The following is a 13,419-nucleotide window of genomic DNA, read 5'->3' as shown; positions in this document are numbered from 1 at the left end:
TTTAGGGACAAATCCTTCTCTCTCTGCATTGGACCATTCACAATTATTCTTCCTAATCCAAAAATTGTTACAGTCTTTATTTTACCAAGTAGACAGAAAGGAATAAACATTTAGAGGGTAAGTGCTGTATTCTAAGTACTTTACAAAGGGCTTTACAGCAGCATTTAATATTCACAACCTTAGGAGGAGGAAATTATTCTTATTAACTTCATTTGAAAGGTAAGCACACTGAGATGCAAGAACCTTGTCCAAAATCACACAGCTGGAGCCTACCCCACTCTTTGGTGGGGCTAATGGCAGACTCTGGGAAGGCTCACGCCAAGCAGCACTTCCCAGAACTTCTGCTGCCAGTGACCTTGTCCCCACGGTGAGCCACAGCCACCCCCTGCCTACACAGGAGACCCCCCAACACTAGCAGCCGTGTGGCTGACAGGGTCTTGGTGCTCCGGCTGGGTGCCAGGCCTGTGCCTCTGAGGTGGGAGAGCCGAGCTCAGGACATTGGTCCACCAGAGACCTCCCAGCTCCACGTAATATCAAGCAGCGAGAGCTCTCCCAGAGATCTCTGTCTCAATGCTAAGACCCAGATCCACTCAACGGCCATCAAGCTACAGTGCTGGACACCCCATGCCAAACAATGAGCAAGACAGGAACACAAGCCCACCCATGAGCAGAGAGGCTGCCTAACATCATAATAAGGCCACAGACACACCAAAACACACCAGCAGACGTGGACCTGCCCACCAGAAAGTCAAGATCCAGCCTCATCCACCAGAACACAGGCACTAGTCCCCTCCACCAGGAAGCCTACACAACCCACTGAACCAAATTTAGCCACTGGGGACAGACACCAAAAACAACGGGAACTATGAGCCTGCAGCCTGCAAAAAGGAGACCCCAAACACAGTAAGATAAGCAAAATGAGAAGACAGAAAAACACACAGCAGATGAAGGAGCAAGATAAAAACCCACCAGACCTAACAAATGAAGAGGAAATAGGCAGTGAACCTGAAAAAGAATTCAGAATAATGATAGTAAAGATGATCCAAAATCTTGGAAGTTGAAAGGAGGAAGTATAAGAAAAGTTTAACAAGGACCTAGAAGAACTAAAGAGCAAACAAGCAATGATGAACAACACAATAAATGAAATTAAAAATTCTCTGTAAGGGATCAATAGCAGAATAACTGAGACAGAAGAACGGATAAGTGACCTGGAAGATAAAATAGTGGAAATAACTACTGCAGAGAAGAATAAAGAAAAAAGAATGAGAAGAACTGAGGACAGTCTCAGACACCTCTGGGACAACACTAAATGCACCAACATTCGAATTATAGGGGTCGCCGAAGAAGAAGAGAAAAAGTGATTGAGAAAATATTTGAAGAGATTATAGTTGAAAACTTCCCTAATATGGGAAAGGAAACAGTTAATCAAGTCCAGGAAGCACAGAGAGTCTCATACAGGATAAATCCAAGGAGAAACACGCCAAGACACATATTAATCAAAACTGTCAAAAATTAAATACAAAGAAAACATATTAAAAGCAGCAAGGGAAAAACAACAAATAACACACAAGGGAATCCCCATAAGGTTAACAGCTGATCTTTCAGCAGAAACTCTGCAAGCCAGAAGGGACTGGCAGGACATAGTTAAAGTGATGAAGGAGAAAAACCTACAACCAAGATTACTCTACCCAGCAAGGATCTCATTCAGATTCGATGGAGAAATTAAAACCTTTACAGACAAGCAAAAGCTAAGAGAATTCAGCACCACCAAACCAGCTTTACAACAACTGCTAAAGGAACTTCTCTAGGCAGGAAATACAAGAGAAGGAAAAGACCTACAATAACAAACCCAAAACAATTAAGAAAATGGGAATAGGAACATACATATCGATAATTACCTTGAATGTAAATGGATTAAATGCCCCATCCAAAAGACACAGACCTGGCTGAATGTATACAAAAACAAGACCTGTATATATGCTGTCTACAAGAGACCCACTTCAGACCCAGGGACACATACAGACTGAAAGTGAGGGGATAGAAAAACATATTCCATGCAAATGGAAATCAAAAGAAAGCTGGAGTAGCAATTCTCATATCAGACAAAATAGACCTTAAAATAAAGACTATGGAGACCTTCAAGATGGCGGAAGAGTAAGATGTGGCAATCACTTGCAAACAAGAGGCCTGATTAACACCTCACTTATTGCTGACCCGGCTCTTTTAATTGCGGCCTAAAGTCATATAATACTTTACATTTATAAATAGAAGTCTTACACTTTTGATGGTCTACCCCAAAGATGAAACAGCTTTCCACGTCCTAAATTATAATTTCTCAAAAAGAAATGTAAGGTAAGGTAAGGTAAAGTAAGGTAAGGTAAGGAAAAAAAAAGAAAAGAAAAGAAAAGAATATCTTGGCCCATAATTCAACTATACTTCAATAAAAAATAAATTTTTAAAAAAAGGAAATCTTGGCCCAAAACAAGGTGTTTTCTTGGAGGTGGTTATATTTATTTATTGATCATTCTCACAGGTTATCACCCATCTGTGATATGTAGCAAGAAAACCACTCTCTGAGAAAGACTCAACTTCTGTGACAACTGTGGAACCCAGATGTTATCAAACTTTAGATAATTCAAGCTAGAGCAAGCACATCTAGAGAGTCATCTCAAATTACACTTTCATGTAGTGAGGACCTGAAGTTTTAGAGTGTTTCTCTAGCTCCAGATCAACAAAATTACATCTCTCCTCACCTAGTAATTTCACTTCTAGGAATCTACCTAAGGAAACAATCAGAAACCTGGGCTAAAATTTGGGTAAAAAGATGTTTGTCAAAGTATTAGGGACTTCCCTGGTGGTGCAGTGGTTAAGTATCCACCTGTCAACGCAGGGGACACGGGTTCAATCCCTGGACTGGGAAGATCCCACATGCTGTGGAGCAACTAAGTCCGTGCGCCACAACTACTGAGCCCACAAGCCATAACTACCAAAGCCCGTGTGCCTAGAGCCTGTGCTCCACAATAACAGAAGCCACCGCAATGAGAAGCCCACGCACCACAACAAAGAGTAGCCCCCGCTTGCCACAAGTAGAGAAAGCCCGCACGCAGCAACGAAGACCCAACACAGCCAAAAATAAATAAATAAATAAATTTATTAACAAAACAAAGTATTATTTATCATTGGGAAAAAGCCCTGCATCTTCAACAACAGAATAGTAAAATAAATTTCACAATGGAACTCTAAGGAACCATTATATATATTTTTTAATTTAAATATACCCAGTGACACGGGGAAATACTCCATACTATTAATAGTAATAATGCTAACAATTATGCCAGGTGCTATGCTGGGTATTTTTTTTTTGCCACACTGTGAGGCTTGTGGGATCTTAGTTCCCCAACCAGGGATTGAACCCAGGCCCTCAGCAGTGAGAGCGCAGAGTCCTAACCACTGGACCACTAGGGAATTCCCACTGGGTACTTTATATGTATTACTTCATTTAATACTCACAACAATTAACCATATGAAGGGTACTATTATTATTTACTAATTACAGATTTAGAAATGGTGACTTAACAAGGTTAAGTATTGACACAATCACACAGATGGGGAGCATCTAAGTCCAAGGCTGTAGTAGGTAAGAAGCCACTACACTATGCTGCAGGATAGACATTATAGATACATGATACCAATTTTTTGTTATTACATATGCACAACGCACTCAGGTGATTTTTAAATTTTTTTTTTCTTGGTACGCGGGCCTCTCACTGTCGTGGCCTCTCCCGTTGCGGAGCACAGGCTCCGGACGCGCAGGCTCAGCGGCCATGGCTCACGGGCCCAGCCGCTCCGCGGCATGTGGGATCTTCCCGGACTGGGGCACGAACCCGTGTCCCCTGCATCGGCAGGCGGACTCCCAACCACTGCGCCACCAGGGAAGCCCCTAAAATATTTTTAAATGAGTATTGCAAAGCACAGACCAGTCGGAATGGACACTACAACCAATCAGAATGGAAGCCAGGTGTAAACAACCTAAATGGCCGTCTGATTTCGGTTAGCCTTTGTTGTGTAACAAAGAACCCTAAATTTTAGTGGCTTAAAACAACAATTCTACTCACTCATGATGCTGTGGGTTGATAACATGGACTGGGATCAGTGAGGGGGTTCTTCTGCTGGTCTTGCCTAAGGTCACTTGTGTGGCTGCAATCATTTGACAGCTCAATTGGGACTGAATGGTCCAAGGTGGCATCGCTTACGCATCTGGCCTCACTTACGCATCTCCTCATGAGGTCTTTCATCCTCAAGGAAGCTAGCTCAAGCTTCTTCATATGGCAGCAGCAATGTTCCAAGAGGGTGTGAACAGAAGCTTTAAGATCTCTTGAGGTCTTGCTTAGGAGTTGTACATCACCACTTTTACTGTATTCTATTGGTCAAGGCAAGTCACAAGGCCAGTCCAAATTCAAGGAGTGGGGACCTCTTATTTATTTGTGTGTTTGTTTATTCATTTATTTATTTATCTATTTATTCATTTATCTATTTGTTTTTTGGCTGCGTTGGGTCTTCCTTGCTGCGTGCGGGCTTACTCTAGTTGCGGCAAGCGGGGCCTACTCTTCATTGCAGTGCGCGGGCTTCTCATTGTGGTGGCTTCTCTTGTTGCCGAGCACAGGCTCCAGGTGCCTGAGCTTCAGTAGTTGTGGCACACGGGCTCAGTAGTTGTGGCTCAAGGGCTCTAGAGCGCAGGCTCAGTAGTTGTGGTGCACAGGCTTAGTTGCTCCATGGCATGTGGGATCTTCCCGGACCAGGGCTCGAACCCGTGTCCCCTGCACTGGCAGGCAGATTCTTAACCACTGCACCACCAGCGAAGTCCTAGATTCTACCTCTTGATGGGAGGAGCTGCAATGAATTTGTGGTTATTTTAATCCACTACACTGTATATACCAACTGAATATCAGCCCTTTATGTATACGTACATAGAAAAAAAGACTGGAAGGAAATCAACCTACTAATAGGGATTATTTTTATTAACTTTTTGTATTTCTTTTTTTATATATAAATTTATCTATTTATTTATTTTTGGCTGTGTTGGGTCTTCGTTGCTGTACATGGGCTTTCTGTAGTTGCAGTGAGTGGGGGCCACTCTTCATTGCAGTGTGCAGGCTTCTCACTGTCGTGGCTTCTCTTGCTGCGGAGCACGGGCTCTAGGCGTGCAGGCTTCAGTAGTTGTGGCATGTGGGCTCAGTAGTTGTGGCTCGCGGGCTCTAGAGCTCAGGCTCAGTAGTTGTGGCACACGGGCTTAGTTGCTCCGCAGCATGTGGGATCTTCCCGGGCCAGGGCTCGAACCCGTGTCCCCTGCATTGGCAGGCGGATTCTTAACCACTGCGCCACCAGGGAAGCCCCCTTTTTGTATTTCTGCACTTATATTTTCTTAATCAATATGCATTATTTTTATAAACAGAAAAAAAAAAACTATGACACCTTCCATAATAGTTTAATAGGGCAAGTTGGACAGTTTCACTTTGGCAGGGAAATCAACAGAATTCCTTCTTTCCTAGCTCTACCACTTCCTGGCTGTTGCAATTTTGTAGCCCTCTGAGCCTCTGGTTTTCTCTGTTGCAAACATTGAGCTAACATTAGCTATTTCACAAGACAGTTGATATTAAACAAGTCAATGAATGTAAAACACCCACGATGTCCCTTGTCTGTTTCCTTTCCTCCTACTCTCCCCCTACTCAGACCTCTTCAGTTATAGGAATTATATTTCTCACAAAGATTAAATTCTGTTGTAGTAAACTACAAACATATCTGCAAAGTAAACTGTATGCCCTGAGGGCTCGTTTCAAAACTTAGTCCTCCTTTATAACCCCCAAGTACCTAGCATAAGAGTCAATAAATAGTTATTGATTTTGTTGACTCATTAGCCAAATAAAAGTTTTCCAAATGCTAGCGAGTTAACCCCTTTTTATGCAGTTTTAAATTTAAATTCCAGTATCAACAGGGGGTAATGTTGGTCCTCCATGGCATCTATCTATTCCTGACAATATAAAACCTAACTTGATTCATAAAGAAAATTCACATTTCTTAGGGTTCTAAGCTTTTACATGTGCAAAAAACGCAATCACAATGAGCTTTTTTTAGCTGCCTGTTTTTCAGAATGGGCTCTCCTTGTCATAATGACAAAGTGAAGCATAAGAGCATGAAACTTAAACTGGAAAAACAGAATAAATAGAAAAAAATTATAGTGTGTTTTAATGAAACAATCATTATTCTAAAAACCTAAGCAGCCCACATTGAAAACGACCTTGTTTTTGCTTCAAGGAGGCAGCTATTATTAGTGCTTAGTCACCTAGTTCTTACTTAACTGTTAGCGGTAACTAGGTAACAAGCTCTCCTGAGTCCTCCCACAAAACAGAACAAAGCAGAGGCAGGAAGGGCCTATGTATGGTCATCTGTGTGCAGTGGTGTCAGGAAAGACACTACCTGAAGTGGCTTTAGGCAGACAAGAATCAATGCTATTTTTAAAGATCTTTGAGAAACACATTTCATAAATTCTCCCAATGACTCACTACTATGATATCCCCAGAGGGTGGGAAGGGTAACAGAGGAGCTACTTTTGCTTTCTTTTCTACATACAGGATATTGTGAGCAAAGCAGAGAATCACTTGTTGAATGTCGGGGGAGTCATTTGGTGATAATCCACCCTATAGACTGAAAACACGGCAGGCTCCTTTTATGCTTTCTCTTTGACTCATTCTAGAACCCAGGCAGGGCAGCCAAAGCAGGGCCCTCAGAGGACCTGTCTGGAAAGGTGGTTTGTAAAAAGCCAAAAAAAAAAAAAAAAAAAAACCAGAAAAACCCTCTATCTGCAAGAGGCCTGAGTACTTGTCCCATTGGGTATAATCCAGGAAGAGCTATACTCTAATCCAACTGTTCTCAAACATTTTACTCTCAGGACATTTAAAAATAATTGAAAAATCCAAAAAGCTTGCCTTCAAAAATTCTAGAAAACATGAGAACACACAAGCACACATTCCTTTAGTCACCAGAGCAATGATGTCATCACACATCTGTAAACTTGTAATTGGTTCGAAATAAAAAGTTTTAAAGGGGATAGGAGAGAAGCACAGGGAATGAGCAAGGAGGGAATATAACAATTTTCAACAGCAATGCAAGCCAGAAGATAGTCAGATATCATCAATATGCTGAACGAAAAAGAACTTCCAACCTCAAACTCGCTAACAGTGAAATAAATCCTTCAAGAACTTTAAGATGAATTTAAAGACATATTTAGACAAGCAAAACAAAAATTTTACAAGAGCAGACCTTCACTAAATGGAAGTATGAAGGAGTGTACCTCAGGCAGAAGGAAAGTGTTTCCACAAGGAAGGTCAGAAATTTAAGAAAAAATAAGGGGAAAAGTAAGAAAGAAAATATTCTGTTAACTCTAAAAATTACCAGCAGAGGGGGGAAAAAATCATTGAGAAATCGAAGTAGCTTACCTTAGGAAATTCTAGAAAACACAATACAAGCACACATTCCTTTAGTCATGAGAGCGATGACGTCATCACACATCAGTTCTCTGGAAAATTTCAGCGAGAGTTAAGAAAGGGAAACGAAATCCTACCATTACTATGAAACTAGTTTTGAAAGGATCTTCGGGCCCACAGGGCCCCTCAGACCACCCTATGAGAGCCACTGCTCTAATCCCCTTATCCCCCCATCGCCCAAAGCCAGGTCTCTCCAAGGAAGAAACAGCAAAGTCACTGGGCCAGGGCCAAAAGGGGAACCCCTCTCTTCCTTTTTGCGAAGGTTACTAGGGCACGCTTAGGCTCCGAGGTCGGGCTTTCGGGAAGGCTCCGCCAGGCGCCGCTAGAGGGCGCCGCTAGAGAGCCGCACCTGGCGCCTCACCGCCCGCGCCCCCGCCCGCGCGGGCCGGGTTCACACGGGCGGCCGGAAGAGAGGGCGGTGCCCGGAAGAGGGGGGGCGGTCGCGGCCTCATTGGACGAGGCGCCGCGGCCTCATTGGACGAGGCGCCTCATTGGACAAGGTGCCTCCGCCTCACGTCCCGGGGCGGGGCTTCTTCGCGCTAAAAAGCGGAGCCGGGCGGCCGAAACGAGTGGTTACTGCCTCAGTTAGCTGGTGTTCGTGTTTCGTTCGCCGAGGTTTCGTCGGGTCATGGTGCCATCCTGACTGGGAAGAGGACGCTCCCGGGAGACGAATGAGGAACCACCTCCTCTTACTGTTCAAGTACAGGGGCTTGGTCCGCAAAGGGAAGAAAAGCAAAAGAAGAAAATGGCTAAATTCGTGATCCGCCCGGCCACCGCCGCCGACTGCAGTGACATTCTGCGGCTGATCAAGGTAGCGGGAGGCATGGGCTCTTCCTGCGGCGGGCGGTGGGGTCCTGGTCCCCGGTAGGTCCCCCTCTCTCCGCCTGCCTCCCCCAGCCCCGGCCCGGCCGCGCCGCTCCGGGCGAGACTCAGGGTATGAATCCCCGCCCAGCCCACCCCATTCCCCCGAGCTGGCCGGGCCGGAGCCTCACTTAATTATCTGCTTCTCTTCTTTTCTCTTGTGTACATCAACCCAGGAATTGGCTAAATACGAATACATGGAAGAGCAAGTAATATTAACTGAAAAAGGTAACGCATCAGTGGCGGGGCGGGGGACGAGCGTCCGGTGCCTGCCACCTTCATCGAGGCCAACACTGTCCCTGCTGCCTCTTCTTGCAGATCTGCTAGAAGATGGTTTTGGAGAGCACCCCTTCTACCACTGCCTGGTCGCAGAAGTGCCCAAGGAGCACATGACTCCAGAAGGTAATCGCCCTCTCCTTCCAGAAGCCGGAGAGACCGAGTGTTCTGGAAGACGTAGTGGCTGCTCTGTAGAAGCACTGACAACACAGGCTGAAGTTACTTACTGAGAAGTTGGCCAGAAATACTAGCCAGCCAGTGTTCAAACTACTGAGAAAAAAAAATAGATTGCTGCACTTAATAATAGGGCGGGTTAGAAGAGCTGTTTAAGTATCAGTGCTGTGGAGACCCGGAAAAGTTAGGTATAAAGTCGTTTGTTGTAATTCAGTTTCATAAATGGTTCTTGTTTGACCCTAACGTAACCGTTTTTGTATTTGTGTTAAATTACATTTTTTTCTTTAATTTGTCCCAATCTTCAGGTTACAGTCTCTAGCTTCGCCATGTACATGGCCCTTCCGTGTACATGGATGGGCGGGGAGGTAACTAAAAGATCCTTTACACAATAAAGTAGATGATCATGATAAATGAGGTAAGGCCCTATTATCACACACTTAAAACACGGTAGATCAGAAGCTCCATTGTACTCACTTCCTGTTTGCAAAGGACTATAAAATGGCTAGAAAGTTTAATTTGAAACCTTTGCCTCCAATTGGAATTACAGACACCCATAAAGAAGGAGTCAGATGCTTTTTTCCTTTTTTTCTTTGTTTTTTCTTTGTCGTTGTTTTTTCCTTTCTGGTCCTTGGGCAGAAGACGGAGCTAAAGAGGGAAGTTGTTGGGCAGGGGCGGTGGGGGGTGCTTAAGGTTTTTTCTGAGGTCATTTCCTCATACTAGAAAAAATGAGCAGAAAACATAAGGGATGAGGTACTTTCCAGAGGTATATGGATGTTACATCACACCTGGGTACCTCTACTTCTTCCGGCTTAAACATTGGGGAGAGCAAATGGAAAATGTGTGAATTGGAAGGCAAGTTCTGAAATTAAACGTTGCTCTTTTGGCCTGATGTCCTGACCTTAAGGAAGCAGAGTTTCTAAACTACAAATACTTAACTATTCTGAACTGCCGTGTAAACCTGACTTATTCCCAAGTCAAGATACCAGTATATCAGTAGGATGTGAATAATGTGTGTGTTTAGTTTTAAGACCATAGCACTTTCGTTCTGGCAAGTAATGAAAGCATTCTCACTTCCTGAGTGTGAGATCCAGCAGATTGCAGAGTGGCCAGTCCACAGTTTTAGCCTGGTTTCAGCTAGCTCTAATGTGTGCTTTTTGCAAATACATGTTCTAAGAACAGTGAGATCATCCAACAGTGGCCTGGATTGCACTAGCATAAAAGTCAGGAGACAGTCTGGCCCACTGGCTACTTATTTCTGTAATACATGCATGTATGTTATTTAAAAACTTATGATAGACTTCTGATTTTGCAGCTACAACTTTGACGGATTGTTTTTCATCCATAACTCATGTGATACTCTTATTACAGGACACAGCATTGTTGGTTTTGCCATGTACTATTTTACCTATGATCCATGGATTGGCAAACTGTTGTATCTTGAGGACTTCTTCGTGATGAGTGATTATAGAGGTATGATTGAGTTCAGGGGGGCTGCTCTAAAGAGAAATCAGGGCTTGAAGTCCTTAAAATGACCTTTTAAATGGTACTTCTCTTTCTTTTTTAGGCTTTGGCATAGGATCAGAAATTCTGAAGAATCTAAGCCAGGTATGTCTTGGTGTTTGGTTTCCAAATTTGTAAGGGTTACTGGATTATTTTAACACCTGAATCAAAATTGGGTCTTGGAAAGCAGGTGAAATGTCACTGAGTTTGTGTTTTCCTCTCCTGCGTAACAGGTTGCGATGAAGTGTCGCTGCAGCAGCATGCACTTCTTGGTAGCAGAGTGGAATGAACCATCTATCAACTTCTACAAAAGAAGAGGTGCTTCTGATCTGTCCAGCGAAGAGGGATGGAGACTCTTCAAGATCGACAAGGAGTACTTGCTAAAAATGGCAGCAGAGGAGTGAGGAGTGCTGGTGTAGACAATGACAGCTTCCATTCTATTTTAGAATAAATTCTCAACTTACCTTGCTTTCTATCTTATTTGTAGTGAAATGATAGAATGAGCACCCATTCCAAAGCTTTATTACCAGTGGCGTTGTTGCATGTTTGAAGTAAGGTCTGTTTAAGATGGCAATCCTTGTATGCACGTTGGAGTCAGACTTCTGTTGAACATCTTTAATGAACAGCAAGGTGGTATGATAATGTCTATGAAAAAAACTCCACTCTTGTGAGTCATTTCAATGTGTACAATGTACACACTGGTACTTAGAGTTTCTGTTTTGATTCTTTTTTAATAAACTACCCTTTGATTTAATTGTTTGGTGTAAGCATTTTTACTGATCCTTTATTCCTTAGACATTTTTCTTGCTGTTGAGTGCAAAGTAAAAATGCCCAAGAAACATGATAACTTGACAGTTTTTTAAAAAGTTTTTTCTTGTTTTTTGGGGTTTTTTTTTTTTGTTTTTTTTTTTTGTTTTTTGCGGTACACGGGCCTCTCACTGTTGTGGCCTCTCCCGTTGCAGAGCACAGGCTCCGGACGCGCAGGCTCAGCAGCCATGTGGGTCTTCCCACCGCGGCATGTGGGTCTTCCCGGACCGGGGCACGAACCCATGTCCCCTGCATCGGCAGGTGGACTCTCAACCACTGCGCCACCAGGGAAGCCCCTAAAAAGAGTTTTTAACCCAGTTTAAAGTGTCTTATGGTCAGAAGCTGTGTTGTGCTGGTATTCCCAATGTCTAGAAAGAAGCCAGTTGAATCCCAAAGTTTTATATGTAGCAACATATAAAAATATGACTTTATATTGATGACACTACACTTAATCCAACAGAATTTTCAAGAGCTTAGAAACTAAGGCCCACAATGAAAAAGCCTATTTGTTACACCAGTAAAAGAGGTGGAAATGGGTTCTGAAATACTGGAAATTGGGGGAAAAAACATCTTGCCCACAACAACCTCATCCCACACACAAATACTATTCTGAAGGGAAAGTAGATCACTTTGCTAGTTAGGCAGGAACAAAAATTCCACATTTTTAAAGGAATTTTGTAAACTAAAAGGCTGGAGTTGGACACAGGTACCAGTCAGGGTAATTAGCATCCTATTTGGAGAGCAAGTTTCTGATAACTGTGTTAACACATGGGTTTCTAAGCGGAGAAACAATAGGAGGGCTTAAAACTGCTGGGGGTTGGGGGAGAAGTAAATAGAAGCTTTCTCCAGGACTGAAAATGAAACTCACAGAGGGCTGAGGAGGAGACAGTTTTAGATAGGTGAACTCCTTTTCTTTCTTTTTTTTTTTTTTTTTTGGCGGTATGCGGGCCTCTCACTGTTGTGGCCTCTCCCGTTGCGGAGCACAGGCTCCAGACGCGCAGGCTCAGCGGCCATGGCTCACGGGCCCAGCCGCTCCGCGGCATGTGGGATCTTCCCGAACCGGGGCACGAACCCGTGTCCCCTGCATCGGCAGGCGGACTCTCAACCACTGCGCCACCAGGGAAGCCCGGTGAACTCCTTTTATTACTCATGACACTGACCTAAATTCCTAAACCCACTAATTCCCACAGTAATGAAAGTGGTAGTTAATAACCACTGTACTGATTTCCAAGATTAATGTTTTCCAAAAGAAATCGTCAGATAACTGAGAAGCGGTACTCTGTGTCTTCTTACTGTGTTCTCCAGGAAAGAAACACGGGACTCCTCACTCAAAGGGCGATTTGTCCTGCATCCCTTGGTTTCAGTGTCTTTTGTGGCTTCCTAAATTAGAAGGCAGCCATATAAACAAGCAGGATCCTGTACTGTGTTTAACAGGAGCGCTTTGGGATTTATTGGTAGCTCAGAGAGCATGTCATGAAAATAGACTTAGAGTCCGTTCTCAACCAGGGTCCTGCTAGACTGGCGAGTAACTATAGGAGAGAAACGCTGGCAAGCATAAAAAGGGTTAACTAAACACAAGGAGCTTTGTGGGGAAAGAAGACATTTTGAAAATTGTGTTTTGGAAAGTGGGCCTCCTTGAGGAAAACAACTACATGCTGACTGTGGTTAAATATGTGAATAAATTAGATTAACCAAGTGGGTTACAATGTAACTCTTTGTTTTCTCATACTTAGAGCTTAGCCCTAAAGGCCCAGTGTTGTCACCATGAAAGCTTTTAGGAAGTTTTTGTATCCACTTTAAAAAAGTCCCTTGAGTTTAAAATTTAGAAGCTGAAACACCACAGCATCAGCCTACTGAATGTTCAACGCTGTTACAAAGACACCTCTTTAAAAACTGAACTATAAAAACAAATCCATAAAGCTTGAAATCACCAGGCAAGTAAGAAAACACAATCCGGGGAAATTATATGAAAGGAAATAATAAACAATGATAAACCTGGAAAAGGGGGGCAGGGGGAGTCCAGGTAAGCAACACCTCTGTAAAGATAACTTTGAAATTACTATTTTACTAAAATATTATGCCTGACATAATCATTTGGGAAGAACAGTCTTTCAGGCCTAAGAACTTGCCAATTATTACATAAGAATATTTTGGGGTTTTCTCTGTATAGTTAAAAAAAATAACTTATTTGCTAAGTTTATTAGCTCCCTTAAAGAATAATAAAATCAAAATTTTTGATAGTATTAAAACAGGAAGTAGC

General features: G+C 43.1%; 2 protein-coding genes across 3 annotated transcripts in view; one reads left to right on the top strand and one right to left on the bottom strand.

Moving 5' to 3' along the window:
- The window catches only part of ACOT9 (acyl-CoA thioesterase 9), a 65,650-nt gene extending 57,826 nt beyond the window's left edge, over nt 1-7,824 (bottom strand). The window contains exon 1 of the mRNA XM_060003086.1: nt 7,494-7,824. The gene's annotated coding sequence lies outside the window, so the exon portion shown is untranslated. The remainder of the gene's footprint in view (nt 1-7,493) is intronic.
- Nucleotides 7,825-8,101: 277 nt separating this feature from the next.
- On the top strand, nt 8,102-11,106 carry SAT1 (spermidine/spermine N1-acetyltransferase 1). 2 transcript variants are annotated; one of them, XM_060003117.1, is made up of 6 exons: nt 8,102-8,352; nt 8,564-8,630; nt 8,721-8,804; nt 10,221-10,322; nt 10,417-10,457; nt 10,586-11,106. In XM_060003117.1, the coding sequence occupies exons 1-6, from the start codon at nt 8,287-8,289 to the stop codon at nt 10,754-10,756; spliced, it is 531 nt and encodes a 176-aa protein (XP_059859100.1). In that variant the 5' UTR covers nt 8,102-8,286; the 3' UTR covers nt 10,757-11,106. The 2 variants fall into 2 exon arrangements, with proteins under 2 accessions (XP_059859100.1, XP_059859101.1); XM_060003118.1 differs by having other exon boundaries at nt 8,103-8,352; nt 8,579-8,630.
- The last annotated feature ends 2,313 nt before the right edge of the window (nt 11,107-13,419 follow it).

Source organism: Delphinus delphis, chromosome X, assembly GCF_949987515.2.
Source record: "Delphinus delphis chromosome X, mDelDel1.2, whole genome shotgun sequence".
In the NCBI taxonomy this organism is placed as follows: Eukaryota; Metazoa; Chordata; class Mammalia; order Artiodactyla; family Delphinidae; genus Delphinus; species Delphinus delphis.
This window is presented reverse-complemented; position numbering and strand designations above follow the sequence as displayed.

Excerpts from the sequence above, each read along its gene's own strand:
- SAT1 (XM_060003117.1), top strand. The coding sequence starts at position 8,287 with ATGGCTAAATTCGTGATCCGCCCGGCCACCGCCGCCGACTGCAGTGAC. Across the intron at positions 10,323-10,416 it reads CGTGATGAGTGATTATAGAG|GCTTTGGCATAGGATCAGAA; the intron begins GTATGATTGAGT and ends TTTCTTTTTTAG. Across the intron at positions 10,458-10,585 it reads TTCTGAAGAATCTAAGCCAG|GTTGCGATGAAGTGTCGCTG; the intron begins GTATGTCTTGGT and ends CCTGCGTAACAG.